General features: G+C 44.0%; 1 protein-coding gene across 5 annotated transcripts in view; it reads left to right on the forward strand.

The window, feature by feature from the left end:
* XPO4 (exportin 4) overlaps positions 1-18,530 on the forward strand; it is a 102,137-nt gene extending 83,607 nt beyond the window's left edge. For 3 of the 5 annotated variants that reach the window (XM_067713794.1, XM_067713795.1, XM_067713797.1), the window contains 10 exons: positions 292-451; positions 971-1,140; positions 1,916-2,090; positions 5,204-5,497; positions 6,414-6,597; positions 9,737-9,855; positions 11,221-11,351; positions 11,862-11,979; positions 12,391-12,483; positions 15,017-18,530. In XM_067713794.1, coding sequence (XP_067569895.1) covers positions 292-451; positions 971-1,140; positions 1,916-2,090; positions 5,204-5,497; positions 6,414-6,597; positions 9,737-9,855; positions 11,221-11,351; positions 11,862-11,979; positions 12,391-12,483; positions 15,017-15,214 — 1,642 coding nt within the window. In that variant the 3' untranslated portion in view covers positions 15,215-18,530. The other 2 variants (XM_067713798.1, XM_067713796.1) reach the window with 2 other exon arrangements.
* Positions 18,531-22,299: the final 3,769 nt, after the last annotated feature.

Genomic DNA, 22,299 nt, shown 5'->3' on the forward strand with positions numbered 1-22,299 from the left:
TAACTGTGTGCATTTCTCTGTTTTGAACCTGAAAAATCTCTTTAGACAGTAGTGCTGAGACTCGCACGTGTAATCACAGCCCAACAGAGGCCATGACTAGTCCAGCCACGACTCTCTTCCTTTTCTCCTGCTTCCTGAAAGGTCAGCAGTAAAATGGGGCATCTGTCTCCAACCCTCTTGAAGAAAACTTCAGAGAGTTGAGAAACAGAAAAGGGCTTTTTAGGAAAAAAATATGGTTAGACAGCCAATAAACTGATAAAGGAATAAATGACTTCCTTTTTGTACCTACAGGCTGTTGTCTGCTGTTCTCAGAGTTTCAGAAGTTGAGTCTCGGGCAATAAGGGCAGATCTCACGCACCTGCTAAGCCCTCAGATGGGCAAAGATATTGTTTGGTTTCTAAAACGCTGGGCAAAGACTTATCTCCTGGTGGATGAGAAACTGTACGATCAGGTCAGAATGTAAAACCGTTTGATTTCGTTTGGATTTATGAGCATGGGAATTATAGAAATGAGAACATTTTTCTTGGTGATTTTCTCATCAGAATGTGAGTAAGAGCTGAGCATCTTCCACACTGGAGAAAACTGTGTGGACAGCGTGCCGTTTTGTTAACTTTTCCTAGAGCATATCATGTGATTTCTGCTTATTTTAACCTATATTAAGTTCAGAGTACTGTTTGGGAATGGATTAATTTATGTTCTTTGTATTTGGTGTGAATGTGTGACTGTGTATGTAATATGAGAATAATTAAAGCTAATAGGAAAACCACACTGGGAAACATCAGTGGATTGATGATGTTCCTTTTTGGACTTTGGAAATGAATACATTTAGAAAATTGGTGTGAAGTAAGCAATACTTCTGATTTAGTGCTAATTTCAGTTTGATTTCTCTACGGGTTTTTTTGTTTTTGTTTTCTTTCCTTTTTCCGGCAGATCTTTCTTTCTGACCTTAAAAAATTTGTTTTCTCTGAAGATAAGCGTGCCATTCAGTACAGCATTTGGAGCAGACACAGAGGGCTCTCAGTGGATTGTTGGCTACCTCTTGCAGAAGGTCCTCAGCAACCTCTCGGTGTGCAGCAGTGAGCAGGACCTCGCAAATGACACAGTGCAGCTGCTCGTCACTTTGGTGGAGAGAAGGGAGAGGTGAGCTGACATGTGTGACTTCAGTGGAGTCTTTTCAAGTGGTGAACGGTTACACGGTCCTAAGGTTTAGGTAGACGCAGCGTTTTTGGAGCAATGTGTTTTAAAAAATATATCATTGTCTTGTTACAAGTGCAAACAGGGCTTTTCCATGTTACGACTGAAGATTGCATAGATGTTCAAGGATTTGTCATCAGAGAATCTTTATGAGTAACATATTTAATTCAGTAATTTACAGTTTTAATATAGAATAGTCTTATTTGAATTTTCAGCTATCGCATTAGTATTATCCCATTTTAAAGATGAGAAAAACTGATAATTTGACAATTAATAATTTAATTTTGCAAAGTAAAATTTTTAGTGCTTTCTACAACAAATTCTGGAGATGTTTTCAGTTTTCTTACTATATAGGAAAATGATTGTTATTATTACTGTCATTGGCTACTATTTATTGAATTCTTGTAATTTATTAGGTACTGTTGCAAACACTTCATATGAAGTATCTGATTTAATCATTTCATCAGTCTCAGCCATGAAATTTAGGGCTGTTATTACTGTTGTTATCTTTATCTTATAGATCAGGAAACTGATAATTAAGAGAGATTAAATAAACTTTACGTTGACAAATGGCTAGTTGGGTCTGAATACAAGACTCCAAAGTCTATACCAAGTTGTCTGTGCTGGACTTGAAACAGAAGTTGAAGCTCGTAGCCCTGCACTTTGTTTACTTAGTGCACATGCAGTGTAAGCAAGTAATGCGTCTTGTCTCTCCCTGCAGGGCAAACCTGGTGATCCAGTGTGAAAGCTGGTGGAACCTAGCCAAGCAGTTTGCGAGCCGAAGCCCACCTCTGAACTTCTTGTCCAGCCCCGTGCAGAGGACGCTGATGAAGGCGCTTGTCCTGGGGGGCTTCGCTCACATGGACGCAGAGACCAAGCAGCAGTACTGGACAGAGGTAACCATTCCCCTGCCTTTGACGGCTTTTCCACGTCGCCCTGCCAGCGTTTCATCTATGTGTTGCCGCAGACAGTCTGTGGAAACATAGCTTTTCTGGTGTTTTCCCTCCTAACGAGTGGGTTGGCGCTTAGAGTTTGTCCGACCTGCTGACCTGCTTGCGTGAGGACGTTGAACGCTGTCGAGTGCCCGGCACTTTAGACACCTTTTCCCCGACGCGAATGACAGCCTGAGCTGGTGTGTTGCTTCTCCATGAAGAACCCGTGACATGTTCCTTTGTCTTGGACAAGGACATACAAATTAACCACTGCGTTGGCTTGCTAGGGCTGCTTTGACAAAATACCACAAACTTAGTGGATTAAACAACGGAAATTTACTGTCTCACGGTTCTGGAGGCCAGAAATCCAAGATCAAGGTGTGGGCAGGGCTGGTTCCTTCTGAGGCTGTGACGGAGGGCCTGGGGTTCCCGGCCTTTCCCGGAGCTCCTGGTGCTTTGCTGGCAGTTTGCGGCGTTCCTGGGCTTGTGGGTGCATCACCCTGATTCCCCTGCATCTCCGTGTGCCCATGTCTGTTCCAAATTTCCCCTTCTTATAGGAACACCAGTCATACTGGGTTAGGGGCCCGCCCAAAGGACCTCATCTTAATAACTAATTACATCTGAAACAGCCCTATTTCCAAATAAGGTCATGTTCTGAGGTACCAGGGGTTCGGACTTCAACACATGAATTTTGGCGGGATGTAATTCAAGCCATAGCCACCACCCTGGACACGTCGTCTTATATAATAAGGTTTAAATTGGGAACCAAGAGTTACCAGTGCATGTAGGTTGCCAGCCTGTAATCCCTGTGACTGGATGCCCTTAGTGTTGAGAAAGGGCACAGTAACAGAAATAGGCAGTAGTCTGCGACTTCAGAGCCAGAATGGAAATCAGCCTGACCATGTGTTTCCAGTTTCAATCATTTATTTTCATACGTGCAGCTTTAAATAGAATTAAGAGATCCTCTTCATGAATGTGCCTGTTTACTCTTATACCCAGGGGAGTTGGAAGGGGAAAAACAGGCTGGAGCTTTGTGTTGGTCTTCACCCAGTAGGACAGAGGCTGGACATTGCAGCCCACAGACCAAATCTGGCCTGCTGTTTTTATAAATAAAGTTTAAAAAAAATATTTATTTAGGGCTTCCCTGGTGGCGCAGTGGTTGAGAGTCCACCTGCCGATGCAGGGGACATGGGTTCGTGTCCCGGTCCGGGAGGATCCCACATGCCGCGGAGCGGCTAGGCCCGTGAGCCATGGCCGCTGAGCCTGCGCGTCCGGAGCCTGTGCTCCGCAATGCGAGAGGCCACAACAGTGAGAGACCCGCATACCGCAAAAAAAAAAAAAAAATTATTTATATATTTGGCTGCGACGGGTGTTCGTTGCAGCATGCAAACTTCTAGTTGTGGCACGTGGGATCTAGTTTCCTGACCAGGGATCGAACCCAGGCCCCCTGCATTGGGAACGTGGAGTCTTAAGCCACTGGACCACCAGGGAAGTCCCTATAAATAGTTTTATTGAAACACAGTCATGCTTAACCGATTACATCTTTTCCATGGCTACTTCTGTACTACAGTGAAATCATAATTGAATAGTTGGGCCAGAGATAGTACGTCCTGTAAAGTGTAAAAGATTTACCCTATGGCCCTTTATGAAATATCTTCTCTTTTTTTTTGCTAATGGGAAAGAGATGAAGATAGTGGCAGAATCCTGTGAATGGTGTCAAGGAAGTCTTTTTTTTTCTTCTTTTGAACTTAAATTACCTAAGGAAGTATGATGATAGCATGCACTTATATTTTTTCCATAAGTAATAATTTCTTTTTTTCAGTTTTACTGAGATGTAATTGACATACATCATGGTATAACTTTAAGGTGTACAGCATAATGGTTTGACCTACATATATTGTGACACAGACAGCATCTGTCATCTCACAGATACCAAAAAAAGTAAAAGAAAAAAAAATAATTAAGGAGCATTTTTTTCCTTGAGATGAGAACTCTCTGATCTCCTCTCTTCACTTTCCTACATCTCATATAGTCATCATGATGTACGTTACATCCCCAGGACTTTTTTTTTTTTTTTTTTGTGGTACGCAGGCCTCTCACTGTTGTGGCCTCTCCCGTTGCGGAGCACAGGCTCCGGACGCGCAGGCTCAGCGGCCATGGCTCACGGGCCCAGCCGCTCCGTGGCATGTGGGATCTTCCCGGACCGGGGCACGAACCCGCGTCCCCTGCATCGGCAGGCAGACTCTCAAGCACTGCACCACCAGGGAAGCCCCCCAGGACTTATTAATCCTGTAACTGAAAGTTTTTATCTTTGTCTTCCTCCCTCCTCGATTCCACGAATAAGTGAGATCATACAGTATTTGTCTTTCTCTGTCTGACTTATTTTACTTAGCATAATGCCCTCAAGATCCATCCATGCTTTCATGAGTGGCACGATTTCCTTGCTTTTTATGGCTGAGTAATATTCCATTGTATATATGTACCACGTCTCCTTTATCCATTCATCTGTCAATGGACACTTGGGTTGCTTCCGTGTCCTGGCTATTATAAATAGTGCTGCTATGAACATAGGGGTGCGTGTATCTTTTCGAATTAGTGTTTTCACTTTTTCAGATAAATATGCGAGGTGAAATTGCTGGATCCTATGGTAATTCTATTTTTAATTTTTTGAGGAACATCCGTACTGTTTCCAAAATGGCCGTACCAATTTGCGTTCCCACCAACAGTGTACGAGGGTTCACTTTCCTGCACACCCTCGCCAGCACTTGTTATTTCTTGTCTTTTTGATGGCCATTCTGATAGATGTGAGGTGATATCTCGTTGTGGTTTTCATTTCCGTTTTCCTGTTGACTGGTGATATGAGCACCTTTGCACGTGCTGTGTTATTTATTTGTTTGCCAGAAGTTAGGATCCCCTTCAAAGTGGGGCTTGTAACATGTGGTTCGGGTATTTTTTTGTTTTTTGTGCTTTTTTGCCTCCAACAATTAGAAATGTTTTGGAAAGTAAATATTTACCCAAGTTGAAGAAACTAAGCACGTAAATCAGACTTTTAAAAAATTCACGCTTTATTTTTGTAGGTTCTTCAGCCTCTTCAGCAGCGATTCTTAAGAGTGATAAACCAGGAGAACTTTCCGCAGATGTGCCAGCAGGAGGAGGTGAAGCAGGAGATCACTGCCACGCTGGAGGCCCTGTGTGGCATTGCTGAGGCTACCCAGGTTGACAATGTAGCCATCCTTTTCAACTTTTTAATGGACTTCCTTACCAATTGCATTGGATTGATGGAAGTTTACAAAAATACCCCCGAGACTGTCAATCTCATCATAGAAGTTTTTGTTGAAGTTGCACATAAGCAGATATGCTATCTTGGAGAGGTGAGCACGGTCTACTTTGATCCCTTCCAGATCTAAACTCCTGATAGCTATAACAAAATGATAGATACTTTGCTTCAGATTAAATGAACGTTATTTGAGATAATATTTCTATACCTCCAAAAGATTTTTCAAAAGAACTCAGAGTTCAGAGGAAGGCATATTGAATGAATGTAAATTCTTGCCCTAAAAATGTTAATAATGAGGCATTTCTTAGGGCTAATATGTTACTCTGTCAAACTCATTCACATGAGGAATATTTGATAAAACAAATGGATTATGGTAGAAAATGTTAATAAATTGCTCTGTGGTAGAACCCTAGGACTTAGCATTTTAAGTGGCAGTTTGCATCTTTGTTTTGTAAGTCAGATGAATGTTCAGATACACTAAGTTCTTTTATATTCAGTCAGCAAGGATGTTCGTGATTTGTGTGTTTGTTGTTGTTGTAGATCAAAGGAGCCGGCTTAAAAGTGAGGTTACATTTGGTCAGTGTTACAAAAGTCGTCACAGGTGCACTGTTCAGAGCTCAGGCCAGTGCCCTTTATTCTAATGCTTGGTGCTCTGTGCTTCTGCACCTTAAACCATTCTACAGCTTAAAGTAATCCACGTCGTACAAGAAGTTAAAGAGCAGGAGTAAAGCGGTTCTGTTGCCAAAATTGTATTGTCTTTCTAGTAGGCACAATCTAATGCACACAAAAAGAGTGTCAAATTTTATTGTTAGAAAACTAATGTTTTAAATATAACCGTAATCTTTATGCTTTCTCATTTTTGTCAGTGCTGTAATGTAGTTTACGACAAGCGTTAGAGCTGCTGTTGGGATTCAGAGTAAATTTATTGGATTACATCTTGGACTTCTGTAGTGTTTATGTTCCCCAGCCAGGCTCCCCCAGCAGCCTGACCTCTGCCTGCTTTTTCCCAGTCCAAAGCCATGAACCTGTACGAGGCGTGCCTCACCCTGCTGCGCGTGTACTCCAGGAACAACGTGGGGCGGCAGCGGGCCGACGCTCCCGCGGAGGAGGAGGAGCAGTACCAGGACCTGCTGCTCATCATGGAGCTCCTCACCAACCTCCTGTCCAAGGAGTTCATAGACTTCAGCGACACAGGTAGGCGCGCCCGCGCTCGGCCTCTAGGCCTGCGCTTGCTTCTGTCCAAGCGAAGCAGTGCTTGCGGTATGTGACGTCTCACGAGGAGGCCCCATTTACAGAACAGGCGGAAGCCAGCCGGTCCCCGCGGCCACGGGCAGAGCGGGACCAACAGCCCTGTGTGCCTGGCCTTCCTCTGGTAGAGATGAAAGTGCTGGTGTCTTCCCTGTCCCAGGCTCCTAGCCAGTGCCGGGCACTGTCCCTGTCATGGCAGCATGAGTCTGGTGCCACTGGTGCACGCGTTTTAGAGGCCAGGAAATAGGCCCAGGAGTTTACACCACTTGCCTGCAGGTGTGCAGCTCGCGCACCCCAGCGTCTGACTTCAGAGGCCAGTGTCAGAGCTCGCTTTACTGACGAGTTCCCCCTCCGTGTCCTCTGAGGAAGCCCCAGCCCTGTGCCCACTGCAGCCTGGGAGCCACTGGACTTGGGGGCTGACAGGCGACACTCCAAAGCCCTAACCTGGGGCTCCCCAGCAGCATGACCTTGCGGAGTCTGTTGCCTTCCTGGGCCTCCCTTGCTGTTACAGGGGCTGTGACGATCGGTGCCTGCCAAAATGTTCACGATGTGCCGGCAGGTACCTCCGGTGCCTGCCGTTGCCGTTCTCGTCACCGCTGTTGTCACAGGCAGGCGTGTCCGGGTGCCCGGAGCCCCGCGTGTCCGCAGCTCTCCTTCAGCACCTCTTGCCCACCGCCTGCCTTGCCTCAGGACACAGGGGCCTCCAGCTCCACGGGGAAGATGTGCTGTCCACGTCTCCTCCCCGGGCTGAGCTGCCCGCAGGCAGCCGGTGGTGCTGCCCCTCCCTCCTCCGACCCCTTCTCGCCCCCTGCGCTCAGCACACCTGACACTGGACGTGTTCTTCTCTGTTCCCTCCACCGGTTCACTCAGCAGAGGTTTCTGGCAGAGCTGCCCTGTGCCAGGTACCGTCAGCTTCAGCCCAGGAGCTTCACTGCCCTGGGCGGCTGACAGGGCACCAGGTGAAGGGCGTCCGCTGCCGCTGTTTCCAGGCCCAGCCACTCGTGCGCGTGTCGGTCCCAGACTTTCTGATTCCTTCAGGCCGGGGTTGCTTCACCTTTTCTAGATCAGATGTGCCTCTGAGGCCTCAAGTTGTTCTGAGCCTTTGCCTTGAAGGGTGTATGTTACATGACCCGCTGAGGTTCACATGCCGTGTTAGTTGATTTGTAGACTTCCCAGGGGTGTAAGGACCAGGATAAGAGCCCTGTACCCTGATGAACTGACTCTCAGTTAAGAACTGATACTGAGAGGGATGGGAGAGCTTTGTATGAAGGGCATCTGGAGGGGACAGAAGCCCTCTCAGGCTCCCCTGGGAGTGAGCTGTGGAGTAAACAGTATGGGTAAGTGTGGACGGGCAGGTTTTCAAAAGAAAAAAGCAGAAGGATTGAAATCGTAATACAATGTTAGAAAAGAAATTGAGGCCAAAATGCTCAGGATTGAAAGTACAAAATAAGGGTAAAAAGAATAGGATAAGGTGGATAGGGTTGAGGTCTAGAAAAAAGAAAATGAAGACAATTAAAATAGGAAATGATCAAGCAACAGATAAAATAGATGGTAAAAAGGGAGAGAATATTTTTAAGTAATTATTAAAAATAAAATACAGATAATAGGTGAGATAAGAGAAAATATTTTAAATATTATGAAATAAAATTAACATACCAGGTGAGATGTAAAAGCATAACTGAAAATGAGCCTCTGCATGACATTCTTGAGCCCCTGGCAGAGCCCGTGGCTGCAGAGCTGAGTCCCACAACCCAGGCCAGGAGTCGTCTCTCGAGCAGACCCAGCGGCGGTGGCCGGCCTGCCATGGCCCCGGCCCAGCAGGCCCAGGCTTCCTACTGGATGGATCCAGGCTCGCCATGCCCGGCTTTGGAAAATGGGATTCTTGCAGCTGGAACTGAGGCTCTTGGAGAAAAGTACAGAATTAGGCTGAAAACGTGGTTTTTAAGTAGAAGTGCTTTTTTACCACATTTTGTCCTTTTTTTCCCCCTTGTTCTGAAAGTAAATACACTCATAATAGAAAACACTTGAAGTACAGGGACAGAAAAATCACCCATGCTTTGACATAATCCAGAGTAATTGCATTTTGTTAATTTCCCTTTTGGTTATTTTGTGTAATTTTTTTGTGATTATGCTCCAAATATAATTTTATATTCTGCCTTTTTCATTAATGTATTATTAGCCTCTTCCTTGTCATTAAAATTTTTCATGACTTTTTGATGGCTGCGTGGTAATCCACATTTTGGAACCTAACCCTGTTTTTGTAATACAGGACATCTGGAGTATTTACAACTTTGCTGTTACAGTGATAAACTAATTACTTCTGTGGATGAATCACTGTCTAAATTTATGTTTATATCCTTACTATATACAGCGCTCAAAAGTCTCTTATTATATTGCTTTTGAGGGTAACTATCACACTGTATCCTCACCACCATTTACATGTTATCATTCAGAAGTCACTTGTAATCTAATGAATCAGAAGTAGTACCTTCAAAAACTTTGTATTGCTTGCTTAATGATTGGATCGAACTTGGTTTTTTCCATTGGGCTTATGGTTTTGTTAGGTGTTTGTCTGTGGATTTTGGTCCTTTATCTGTTAAGGTTTTAAGATTCTGAGTAATTTATGTGCCTCCTTTATGGATTAAGGGTAATAATCCTTTGTCATATTAGTAGCTTTTTAAAAAAAACTTTCTTTTTTTTATGCAATATTTAATTCCTATATCTCCCCCCATTCCTTTCCAGCTTAGAAAAATCCCACACACCTAGGAGAAAAGTGAATAGTACTGTGGAAATTATTTAACTCACAGTATGACCAATGTGTCAGTGGGGTCAATTTTACTTTTCAAAAAACATTGATTAAGCGTTAGTTTTACTTTCATCGTCGTAGAATGATAATGTAAACACAATATCTGCGTCCAGTATTCAGACCCTAAACAGGACAACACGAAAGGCTGTATTATCCTCTTGTAGATTTATTTTGTCTTGGGGGCTTGACTTCGCTTTCACTTTCATGCAGGAGAACATACCCACCTTCGTAGGTTTATTGATGTTACGGCTGTAAGACTGCGTTGTTCTCACTTTATAGATGAAGTGTTTAGGGGTCAGGAGCCTGGGCCAGCAGCAAACAGATCTGTGTCGGCAGCCGATGTTGTGTTATATGGAGTGAACCTGATTCTGCCCTTGATGTCACAGGACCTCTTGAAGGTAAGTGAAGAAAGGAATGTGAAGTTAAAACCGCATATGCTTGAACTCGAAGGTTCAAGATATTTCAGGCACGAATACACGTCCGATTTAATTAAGGGGGCCAGTACCTACTCATCTGTTAAGTGTGTGTGGAAATAAAGTGTTTGTGTGGCTGTCCTGTGTCCTTCACACCCATGCCTTCCCTGGAGCCCTGCACTCACTGATCCCTCAGTGTCAGGGAAAGGCTGGTTCTTCTAGAACCCGAGTGCCGATGTTCGCGGTTTTGATTCCCTCGTCATTTGTCGTTCAGCAAATACAGGAAGTTTCATGTGTAGTGTATTTCTCTGGTGCTTTCCCAACATCATTCTCAGGCTGAGGGTTTGGGCAACAGAGGGCATTTCCCAGCCGCTCCGTGGAGAAATGGAATGGTAAGAAACCAGGGCTCACACAGCTGGTCAAGTTCCATACGTTCTGACTGTACTGGGCCTTGGTTTCTCTCACTGGTTGATGTCAAGGGTGTGGTGGTGATGAGGCTGCCCTTTCTCCCACTCTGAGTACCATCGAGGGAGGGTGTCTTCTGCGTTGTCAGGAGGTGGGAGGTTGGAGAGGAAGAGTGAGGTGGACAAAATAGAGGGGCAGAGGGAGGGGCCTGGGGAGGAAGCAGGGCTGGGAGGGGCCTGTGCAGTTGAGGGTCAGAGTGAGAGCTGTTAGGTTCCCAGCGCGCGGCTGTGACTGTAGGCTTGTCCCTCCTGGAGAAGTGTCTCTGCGGAAAGCAGCCAGCAGGATGGGAAGTTTAGGAAGCTCTGTGTATTGATTTGCTTTTCGGGTTCTTTTGTTTTTTGGTGTTTATTCATCAAATAAACCATTAGACATTTAGATGTGTATTTTCTTAAATGAGGTTAGCTGTAGATTACCTGCTTTTTACCTCAGTTCTCCAGGACTGTGCAACCAGTAAATAGATGTTGGAAGTGTGCAAGGCTGAATACTCCGTTCTAATCCTGATTTTAACAGTTTGTATTACGTTCTTGTATTTTTCCACATGCTTGAATGCAAATGCTTTTATTCACAGGCCGTTTAGTAATTTGAGATTTGGCTGCTTTGTTCACTTTTCTAAGGTAAACATAGAACACCTGGAATTGGCTATGGCTTTGGTAACTATCCAGAAGATGACTGTTTCTGCTACGTGTTACTTTCATATTAGTTACTAAAGTGTTCCCGTTTTTGTAACTCCCTTTTACATTTAATTAGGTCTTTGTGTTTTCTGTATCCTGTATATGTTTTAAACAAATCATTATACTTAGAAGCTTGATGGTTATTACTTTATTCCATTAATGAAAACAAGTTAGATATCATTAAACATCTAAATATTTAATATTTCTTTTTCAGTTTCCAACCCTTTGTAATCAATACTACAAATTAATCACATTTATCTGTGAGATTTTTCCTGAAAAAATACCACAGCTTCCTGAAGATCTTTTTAAAAGTCTGATGTACTCGTTGGAACTAGGAATGACGTCATATCCTTTGAGTGAACATCGTGATCACTTGTCACTAGGGAAAAAGAGGTTGCTAGAAGAAAAGTTTTCAAAATTTGTATTTTTTCTTTTGTGGTTCAGTCTTATTTCTTTAAAAAGCAGTCATGCCTATAGCTGCCCTACTTCTGTGTTTCTTTCATTAACCTGCCCCCTCGTCCTCCTTTCACAGACCCAGAGGCATTCGGCCCCGGGCCCCAAAGTCACTGTCTCATGGAGCCCAGGTAGTAGTGCCACATCCTGTTGCCGCGTCTCTGATCTTTGCCACTTGGTTGTGTGCATCACAGTCAGAACACACACAAAGCTCCAGTGCTGGGCCCCAGACACATACGGATAATCTTGGAAACACTGGGACTCTCCTGTCCTCACCTAGCTCAGTAAAGACTCACCGACGTACTCACCTTCTAGAAACAGCCATCCATTGGATAATAGCTTTAATTGTTTATCTTCTGTAAGTCAAGTATCTCTAGTTTGTTCTTTGACCTTCGTGATCAGAATGAGTTCGGAGGTTTGCCAGCTGTGCCTGGAAGCTTTGACCCCGTTAGCTGAACAGTGTGCAAAAGCACAGGAGACAGACTCGCCACTTTTCCTGGCAACACGGCACTTCCTCAAGGTGAGATGTTTGGGTGCAGTCATTGCCCGGGGAGGGCGGGGGGGGGGGTCTTCCCTCCAGGGGGCAGCACCTTCATCCACGAGGAGATCATGCCTTTCTGTTCACTGCAGTTTTTGGAGATCAGCTTTCTTGGATACGTTATCCTCCACGGTTATTTTGTGTTCCTGAAATTTTATGTGGTGAATATAACATGGAATTTGATAATTTGATTATTTCATACACCACAGCAAGCAATAACATCTTCATGTTATCCTTGGATTTTTTAAAAACCATTTTCTTTACTTTTCAGATTTGTTTAATAAAGAAGAATAACCTCTTTGTCCTTCTTTTTCCCTTTCGCAATGGGGAGCGGCTGGAGGGTTATATGGTCATCATGTGTCTTTATTGAGAGGTGTTACTGTGTACTTTCAGCTGGTGTTTGATATGCTGGTTTTGCAAAAGCACAACACAGAAATGACCACCGCGGCTGGCGAGGCGTTCTACACGCTGGTGTGCTTGCATCAGGTACTGGACGCGCCTCCCCGGGCCCCTCGCTCTGTGTAGTGAGGGGATTTTCAGACAGATGGGCTGTTTGTCCCTCAGTCCTCAGAGGGTCTGTGCCTCGGTGCTTCCGCACCATTCAGTGAGGCTGTATTTCTTTTCTTTTTTATTTATTTTTGGCTGTGTTGGGTCTTCATTGCTGCGCGCGGGCTTCCTCTAGTTGCGGCGAGCGGGGGGCTACTCTTCGTTGCGGTGCGCGGGCTTCTCACTGCGGTGGCTTCTCTTGTTGCAGAGCACGGGCTCTAGGCGCGCAAGCTTCAGTAGTTGTGGCTCGCAGGCTCTAGATCGCAGGCTCAGTAGTTGTGGTGCATGGGCTTAGTTGCTCTGCGGCATGTGGGATCTTCCCAGACCAGGACTCGAACCCGTGTCCCCTGCATTGGCAGGCGGATTCTTAACCACTGCGCCACCAGGGAAGTCCAAGGCTGTATTTCTTCACGCTCCCAATAGCTCTAACGTTTAATTTTGTGTTTATCTGACAAGCTGTTAATAGCAACTACTTTCCCTTCTCCACTGTTATGAACCGTCCTTTATGTCGATCGCTGCCCTAAAGCTTGTCCTTACACAGCTGTGCTGGGAACCAGGACTCAGGACAAAGTAACGTAGACACAGTCTCTGTCCTTGAGGAACTCACAGCTTTGCGAGGAATCAAGATGGATAGACCTGGGGACCCCGACGAGTCTGCCTTCAGAAAGCATGGAAAGCCGCAGTGTGTTATTTGTAGCGCAGTCTGGAAACTGGTTGGTTGGGGCCTGGAAAGCCTCTGCAGCACCCCGTGACGGGGGCTATAGCAGAGGAGGTTAGGCTGGCTCGCCTGTCCCGCCCTGTCCCTGTGGAGGGTGCCCGGCAGGTGTGCGAGAAGAGCTGTGTCGGGTCCTCAGCTGCCTCGGTTTCCAGTCTGTACCCCCACCCCTCCTCCCCACGCACAGGCACACAACCCAGCATGACCAAGTCATCGGCCAGAGCAGCTTTTTTTTTTTTTTTTCCTTCAGTATAGAGGCTGTAGCATTTGCTGTGACTGGTACGCAGGGTTTGATTTTATTTCCCTTCTTTTAAAAAGGGAGGATTTTGAGGAGTCTTGCATGATACTTAAAGACCCCCTTCCTGCAGCACCTGCGCCCCAGGTGGGGCGGCTCTGGGCTCATCTCTTGCCTCTGCCCTGGATACTGCCTTCTGCGGATGGTGCCCTTCTTGGGGGTGGACCTCCTTGCTCTGCATACATAAGCCGTTGCGTTCTGATGTCTTTTTTTTTTTTTTGCGGTACGCGGGCCTCTCACTGTTGTGGCCTTTCCCGTTGCGGAGCACAGGCTCCGGACGCGCAGGCTCAGCGGCCATGGCTCACGGGCCCAGCCGCTCCGCGGCACGTGGGATCTTCCCGGACCGGGGCACGAACCCGTGTCCCCTGCATCGGCAGGCGGACTCTCAACCACTGCGCCACCAGGAAAGCCCCTCTGATGTCCTTTTAAAAACCTGGGTGCACGTTGTAGACAAGGGATCAGGGACTGGGGCTGGGCTGGCCCTGGAGGCACTGCCATTACTCAGGCAGGGGGCGCGGTGGGTGGGGGGGACTTGAGTTTATACTTATCCCCGTGCGCAGGCCTGCCTCTGGGAAGGGCAGCTAGCGTGGCCCCCTGGACTCGTGCGGTGGGGGCGTGCCTTACTACTCTTTTCCAAATGGAGTTAACATCTGGTTTCCCCATTTGCATCTATCATGACATCCCAAGAAGCTAATGAGGAAGAGTGACAGGCCTGCTTTTCTCATGAGAGCTTAGCTTTGAGAGCTGCCCCGGTTCCGTTCCCCTTAACCCCACACCCTCTCCTCTGTGTAAGGCTTTACATGCAGGGCAGTAAACCCAGGAAAACTCCAGCCATGCCCTACTGTTCTGTGTCGCTGAGCCCCTTCCTCGGGGAGCCCCTCTGCACAGCGCTCCCTTCCGCCCCTCGCCACCTCCCACGCAGCCCCCATCTGCACGTGTGCGCATCTGCCGTGTCGTGGCTGCTGCCATGTGGGCAAGACGTCTGTGTAAACCTCCAGGAAATTTGAGAGTCAGCTTGCAGACTTAGGGCCTGAGAATCTACCGTAAATCTGTCGTACTAAGAATCTATCGTAAAATGCAAAAAAAAAAAGTGCTTTGAAAACACAGAAGGAAGAGGCAGCGTGACAAGGTAGGTGATCGTATGGGTTCTGGCGCCGCGTGGCCGGTTCTTGCTCAGAGGCCTGTGCTCTTGGGTAGGTTGTGTGATCTCACCGTGTGGAAGAACTTTGGTGTGTAAAACAGGGATATAAACGATATCTTCCTCACACGGTTGTTATAAAACAGTGAGTTACTAATGGAAAAGCTTGGAACGGTACCTAGATGACAGTAAACTTTTAGTAAATGTTAAATATTCAAAAGAGCTGTCAGACCCTGCCTTTGGGACCCCCGTAGCCCACTACTTTGTATTTCGTGTGGTATTGGAGGAAGGTGCGTGTTCTTACGTGTACTTATCTCTTCAACAGGCGGAATATTCTGAACTGGTTGAAACATTACTGTCAAGTCAGCAAGACCCAGTTATTTACCAGAGATTAGCAGACGCCTTCAACAAGCTCACTGCAAGCAGCACGCCCCCTGTGCTGGACCGGAAGCAGAAGATGGCCTTCCTGAAGAGTTTAGAAGAGTTTATGGCAAATGTTGGTGGTCTCCTTTGTGTAAAATAAACAACAGAGCTTTATGCTTAATCAGATCCTTCCTGCAAAGTGCACTGAATTGCTAACAGTTGACTTGAGTCTTGTCCTTTTTGTCAGTTCGTTGGCCGTTTGGATTTTGGGAGCCTGGCAGGGCACTGTGTGGTGCAGGGAAGCATTACCTTCAGTCCGTCGTAGGTCTTGTAGCTTTTGAATGGTGATTTCAGATTCTCAAAATGAAATTCCACATATGTGCAAAGAGATATGGGCACCATGAAATACGTATTCAGTGCCTTTTCCCTCTTTATCAAAGCATTAGGTGGCTACCCAAAGTTTAGCGTTTTCACTATCAGATATCAGCTGGATATCTGCTCATCTGTGTCACTGAGGAGCTGGTTGAAAAGACAGATTCCTGGGCCCACCTGTAGACAGACCCTCAGAGTCAGCATTTGTTTGTTGGACCTTGGATTCTTGGTTTTGATAAGCGCCTCTCCTCTGCCACCCCTGCAGTTTTCAGTCAGTGCAGAAGGCCGGAAAGCGTCTAGAGGGGTGTGCTTGCCCAGCCCTCCCTTTGAGGAGGGGGAGGGGACTGGGCAGGGGGAAGGGCACCGCCAGGTGTTTGGCTTCCTGTTACCACGCTCTCCCTGTCTGTCTTGTGTCACAGCAGCCTGGTAATTGCAGGTTTTGTGAACCTACTCTGATGCCTGAACTTGAGGAGGAAAATACATGTATATTTTTGTTCCATAAGAAGAACTTTAGGAACTGTAGCCATTTCATTGCCTTAATTTTAAGAAGGAATTACACAAAGCAGATTTGTTTAGTAAGAAATCCAGTCTTGCTGCTTCAGAGTCGGGTTAGGGTGTTAGCTGCTGTGAACGTGGGGCCCTCTTGATTGTGTGTATTTATGTGGTTTTATGGGTGAAGTGAAAGGCTCATTCAGATGTAGTGTAACTTTCTGAGTATGTTTCTGTCCAGCCACGTAGCCCATGGCTAATAATTTGCTCTGAATGGCTTGCTTAAGCAATAACTATTTTAAAGGGTGTGAATTACTGATTCATATAGACTCTCACACATTGGGACATTAGGGCAGTAATTATTCTAGAGTGGGTGTTATACTCATTTCACAGGAGCCGTGTAAATTTAAGAGATTAAAAAACTCACTTTAGATCCTGTAGTTTGATTTTTCTAATCAGGATTTTTGTACTGCTGCCATGCTCCCCTTAACTCTGTGTGCCAGCTTAAATTATGGAAACGAAAGCTAACTTATAAACACCGGGCACGTGACACTGCCCACTTCAGTGTCAGAATCACACAGCACAGTAACAGGCGCGTTCTGAAACTGCGCCTCCGACGGGCGGGCTTTCTCGTCCCGTCCTTAACATCGTGTGCTCGGCTGACCTCCGAATGTGGTGGTAACAGCTGGACTGCACAGAGTGGATGCGCCTCCCCATGCACGGCTGCACAGCGGTGAGGGCAGCTCCGTGCTCTTGGCAGTTGCAGTTAAGGAGACGGAGCATCTGAATTCCACCCAGCCTGGGCAGGCGCCGCTGGACGCAGATGAAAGCAAAGCCTAGAGCCACGGCTTTCTGAGAACATAACCGAGGTGGAGCAAAAAGTCTTAAAAGACATCTAGGGCAAAACTAGTATCACTCTTTCTGAAGCGTACGTATTATTGTGTTCTTAAACATACTTTGGACAGTGCATTTACTTTTAGATTTCTTCTTCTTTCCCTTAAAGAACTTGAAGTCAGAGGCAGCGGTAGTCACTTTGTTTGCATTGTTTCTGGTGTTTCATGTTTCCCAGCTCCCTAGCGCCCAGCAGTTGTGAGCTAAATATGTCCCTGTTCCTTTGCCTAAGGGCACCAAGACACGCAGCCGACTGGATTGGTCCACTGACTGTGACAAAACTGTAATCAAGTTGTTATTGAAAATAAAGATGAGTAGGAAAGGAATGCCATGGTAAACAAAAAGGGCATCTGTATCTAATATCTTTTATCTAGACAGATGTATTTGCTGTTTGCCCAGATTTTATTACAGTCCTGCATTTTCATTAGACCGCTTTTAATTGAAACAAGAGTTTCTTCAGATTGGACCAAATAATACATAAGATATCATCAGAATGTTGGTTAGTGGCAAACTGGAAGGAAACGCCACCACCGTTTTTAGGTAGTGGGAAAGGCCACTTAATGGCAACAGCCAGGCTCTTTTCAGTTGTTCGCAGTTTGTTTTCCTGATTGGATATTTGTTTAGTTTGGGGCTTTTATTTTGTCATTTTTGTCTTCAGCTATGTTTGTTGGCTTTTCAGTTTTGGGGCGTTTTGTTTTAATGCTTTTGGCCCAGTGGGTGTCAAGAATACTGGCTTAATTCTAGTAAATTGATTTTTACTGCTAAAACTGTTGTCAAAGGAGTTTTAAAAACAAAAACATTATTTGTGCCCCTTTTTATATATGTTAAAGGGACACTGTTGAGTATTTGATTTTTTATAATGCTGTGTTTTATAAACTTTCTCTTATTCATACACAGTATCCTATCACCTCCGTTTTCAGTTCAGTCTTTGCTTGCTTTTATTTTCCTTGGCCCTTTTATTTCTGAAGGCACAGTCTCTGCAGACTTTGTACCTTCACAGTTTGTATTTGTGTGGCAGCACCTGTAACTAATTCTTGTAGCTCTGTTTGAAGGATTGGTTTGCATTTGTGGTCCTGGATGGGTGGCTGCCTGGGGGGTAGGCCACCTGAGACAGTATCTGACAGTGTCCTTGCTGTCTCTTCATCTGTTGGGAGACAGTGGCATGTAACCATCACTGCAGTGAGTTTTCAACAGTGTGACCTTTTATGTAAAAAAGCTTTGGAATTTTTTTCAAACTGGTTTTAAGAATTTAGTCTTACTTCGTTGTAAACCGTGTTTCTAATTATATTACATCACTGTTCAGAGGAGATGGTTAGTACTGTTTTTTCACAGTTTGCATTTCAAAACCAAACACCTCTGTGATGCTTACCCCAGTCAGCATTATTTAACTTCCCTTACTGTCTTTGAACTTTCTCTTCTACCAAAAAATGTCAAGTCTTCGTATTTTTCCTATCACCATATTTCCCATTTCTGTTAATACTCGTATGAACCCCTCAAGTATTGAAGGGAACAAGTTGTCAGTTTCAAGGATTTCAAGTTTGAGTATCTTAATTTACCGTGTCAGTTGGACCCTTAAAATACTATTTTTGTCTGTTACAATTTTACTTCTTTCTGTTTGCCACCTCTGTCATTAGAGGTGTTGTCATTAGACCTTAGTAAGTTCGCTGTCTCTGATAGATGATTATCATTGTTAGCTCCTGAATAAAATATTAACTGTTTCGAAACCTCAGTACTTCTTAGGGGTTTTTCAAAACCAGAGAATAAGGCACTGATTTGGATATGAGTTCTTAACATTATAATTTTCTGTAAATTCCTCTATAAAACAACATAGCTGATTTGAGGATGTAATAATGTTTTAAATTATTTTAAAATGTAGGTGGATATTCTCTGACTTGGTAACTATATTCTGAAAACACTGCATCTAAGAATTCTTGAAAAATTGATTTTCTAAAATTTTAAAATGTCCAGCTTTAGGTATATTGCTGAGCTCAAATTAATTTGCAGTGAGTGCCATGGTTCACGTTGAACTTTAAACGATTTAATTTAGATGTAAGAAATGTGAAGTATTCCTGATTGATTATAATGGGAACCCATGACATATTTAGCCAAAGACTGTATTTGGTTCAGGTAAAGATAAAAGCTTAATAATGGGCATCCATTCTGTTCTAAAGAGGATGGATGAGGGGATGTGTTTCTGGCCCCTAGCTCTGTACACGTAAGCCTTTGTAAAGGCGGAAACGTGGTGGCGGGGAGGCCCGTGTGTTAGCCCCCCGAGGCTCACACTGCAGACTATCTTTGTCCCCCTCGTCCTCTGTGGTTTGCTCTTCGCCTGGTCCCAGACTTCCCAGCAGTGGAGAGATTTTGTTTTTGGCTTTTCTTCTAAGTCTGTTTTCTTAGGCCTCTCAGCTCTTAGGAGCTGTCAGAATGTACTAACAGCTAATTTTCCTAGCCTGACATTCAGCACTGCATCTGCACTATGTACCTAACGGGGATGTGACCTCAAGTGTGTCCTGAGCCCGGGCTACCTGGTGTGGTGTCTTTTACCACATACAATTATTGACAGATTGCAAAGGTTGGTATTGTGATTTGGTTCTCTGTACAAAGGAAAAGGCTCCATGCAGTGAGTTTCTGGTTTAATGGTCACAAAATGTTAGCACTGCTACCATTCAGCACGTGTAAAATTTTTTAAATTTATAAATATTAAAATTTTAAACTTATACTGACTTTTCAGTTTTTTTAAGAGACCCAGGGATGAGTATACTGTTTAAATATTTACCTCTATTAACATTATTAATAAAGGTATAAAGTTGCATTTAATTTTTCAAAAGATGCTACAATACGATTTTAGGAAATAAGGCCATGTACTGAGCCAGTTACAAGCTGAATATAAAATTTTATTTGTATTTTTTAATCCATAAATGGGAGTTAAAATATGTCTTTTCACTAAATATTTTTATGACATTTTTGTTTTGACCATGTGTGATTTGTTCATGGGTGTCTAGCTAGACTGTTGCATGAAACTTATTGAATGGTGCTATAGTTCATTTACCAGCCTAGGGTGACTGACACTGGGGACATTACACAATCAGAATAATTTTAAATAAAAAACATGAGGACATATCTGCACAGGTAAAATAGGGATTTGCATTACCTTCTGGGAGAACACCCACCCCTAATAGAATCTCCAGAATTCAGAAAGAAAATCGAAGTTTCGTTTATACTCTGTAATATTGAGCATATTTATTTTTATCTCAGCTCACAACCTTAGAAACAATTTCAGAGTTACTAGTTAAATCATTGGATTCAGGGCATATTTGTAGTAAATGTAGTTTGGGTCATTCTTTTTGGCCTTTCAGGGAAAGTGGAAAAGTACCATTCTTCTGTGTGTCAGACAGACTTTCCTTTTTACCTAATTCTAAATCTTGTAAACATATGCAGTGAAAAGTTATTTTTTTTAAGGAAGAAAATGCGTTTTGAAAATATATTTATTTTAAACTTTATATTGCTTGGAATGTTCATTGATTTGTAATGGTATTTCTTAGGTTATATTGAGATCTGATTCCACTCCAAGGATGGATAAAGAACCATTAGGCTGTTTAGGAACTAAGTAGAGCTCATTCATTTTCAAGGGGGAAGCCTTAGGCCCAGGCTGATCACCTTTCATTGGAGGGAGCTGTGGATGATTTTAGAGGCCCCAGATATAAAAATCTGGTATTGTTTCTTAAAAGACATCTTTAAAATATTGGTGCTCTCTAAAAATACAGTCTGTTTATATTGAGTGGTTTATGAATGATGACTTTGGTGCATTAATTAGATTGTGAAACATTTTTGTTTGTTTCTTAAACATAGGATCGTGCACTCTTTGTAATCTCGAATGGCAGATCTTTTAAAACTAAATGGAAGCAAAGGGCATATTCGGTGATACTAAGGAGAAAATCTTTTGCTTGGAGTCTCCATACAGTCCCAATGGTAGCATACTCTGTCGGTTCTAGCACGTAAGTCAACATCCTGCTGAGCTCTTGCAGTGTAAATTACTTGATCCAGCAAGAGAGTGAACTGTGGTTAAGTCATTGATGCTTCCCAGAACTGATAAATGAAAAAAAACGGAAGCAAAGAGAGTTTATTTTTATTTATTTATATTTTATTAAAAAAAAATTTGGGCTGTGCCACGCAGCATGTGGGATCTTAGTTCCCCGACCAAGGATCGAACCCGCACCCCCTGCATTGGAAGCGCAGAATCTTAACCACTGGACCTCCAGGGAAGTCCTGCAGAGAGAGTTTAAACAGGGATGTGCTAAGTATTTTTATTCCCATAGTAGTTAGCAGTTTTGTTTTTAAGTTTCGATAGTGTTCACTACTGATTACTTTGCCAGGTCAGTTTTCAAGTATTCCTTTTAGTAAGCTCCAAATCTTAGGCTGCAATTTTGCAGCTCATAACTGCACTGCCCTGGATGGTCCTTTCTGAGGACTGATTTGGTAAAGCTCTTTGAACTGGCAGAGTACAGGGTAGAGGCCGGGAGACCTAGATTCAGTTCACAGCTACACTACTTAGGGTTTACATGGATTTCCACAGTCTGTCATCTTATCATAGGACCAGAAGTGTTGTTAATTCCCAAAGAACAAATTGAAAGCACAGTGATGGATAAAATATAATAGTAGATGCTCAATAAATTCCATTCTGTTTAAAGATCATTGATAAGAACACATTTTGCTCCACTAGATAAATGTGTCCTAACACAAAGTCTGACACCTGATAGTCATTCACTCCGGTGGTATTATGATAGAGTTAACTGTATTATTTACTGCATCTTCTTTTCTAAATGAGAGAATTGATCTATTTAAGTCAGTGGTTTCAGTTTCTGTTGAATATGCTCGTATTATTCCCACAACAAAAAGGCCTAATAGTGATTCCCCAAATAAGTTTCATGCGCCACTAATTCTTTATAACTTAGCTGTTACCAAGTAATTGGAGAAATAAAACTAGTTTCTTTACTGTGTGAAGTTAAATGCTTTACTGCACAAGTGCACGTTGGGAGGCTGTAGGGGAAGATCTTAATCCGACTTTCCTTACGTGGTGGCCTCTTCACAAAGCACCTTATGGGACTAGACTTCTAGGGACTATCCTTTGCAGCATACTTGGGTTAATTTGAGTAATTTGGTAACAAACCACTAAAAGAAGGAAGAAAAACCTCAATCTGTGTTCTTGTAAGTATAGGTTATACTAGATATTTTTAGAGAGGAAAACCAAGTCTCGCTCCATCTCTAAAGAGGTCTTTCCAGAGTAATCTCCATTTCTTTTATGCTCCGTTTCTGAAGAGTAGCATGACGAACAAAAATCACTTCTGAATACACAAAAGGAGTAATTCCTGAATTAAGGTTGATTTGAACTTGCCTGGCAAGTCCAGTTTACTGGACAAATAATTTCCCATTTATTTACTTACTTAACTTAGCTCGTGGCCTGTGGGATCTCAGTTCCCCCACCAGGGATTGAAC

This window comes from Pseudorca crassidens, chromosome 18 (assembly GCF_039906515.1).
Source record: "Pseudorca crassidens isolate mPseCra1 chromosome 18, mPseCra1.hap1, whole genome shotgun sequence".
NCBI classification, from domain to species: domain Eukaryota; kingdom Metazoa; phylum Chordata; class Mammalia; order Artiodactyla; family Delphinidae; genus Pseudorca; species Pseudorca crassidens.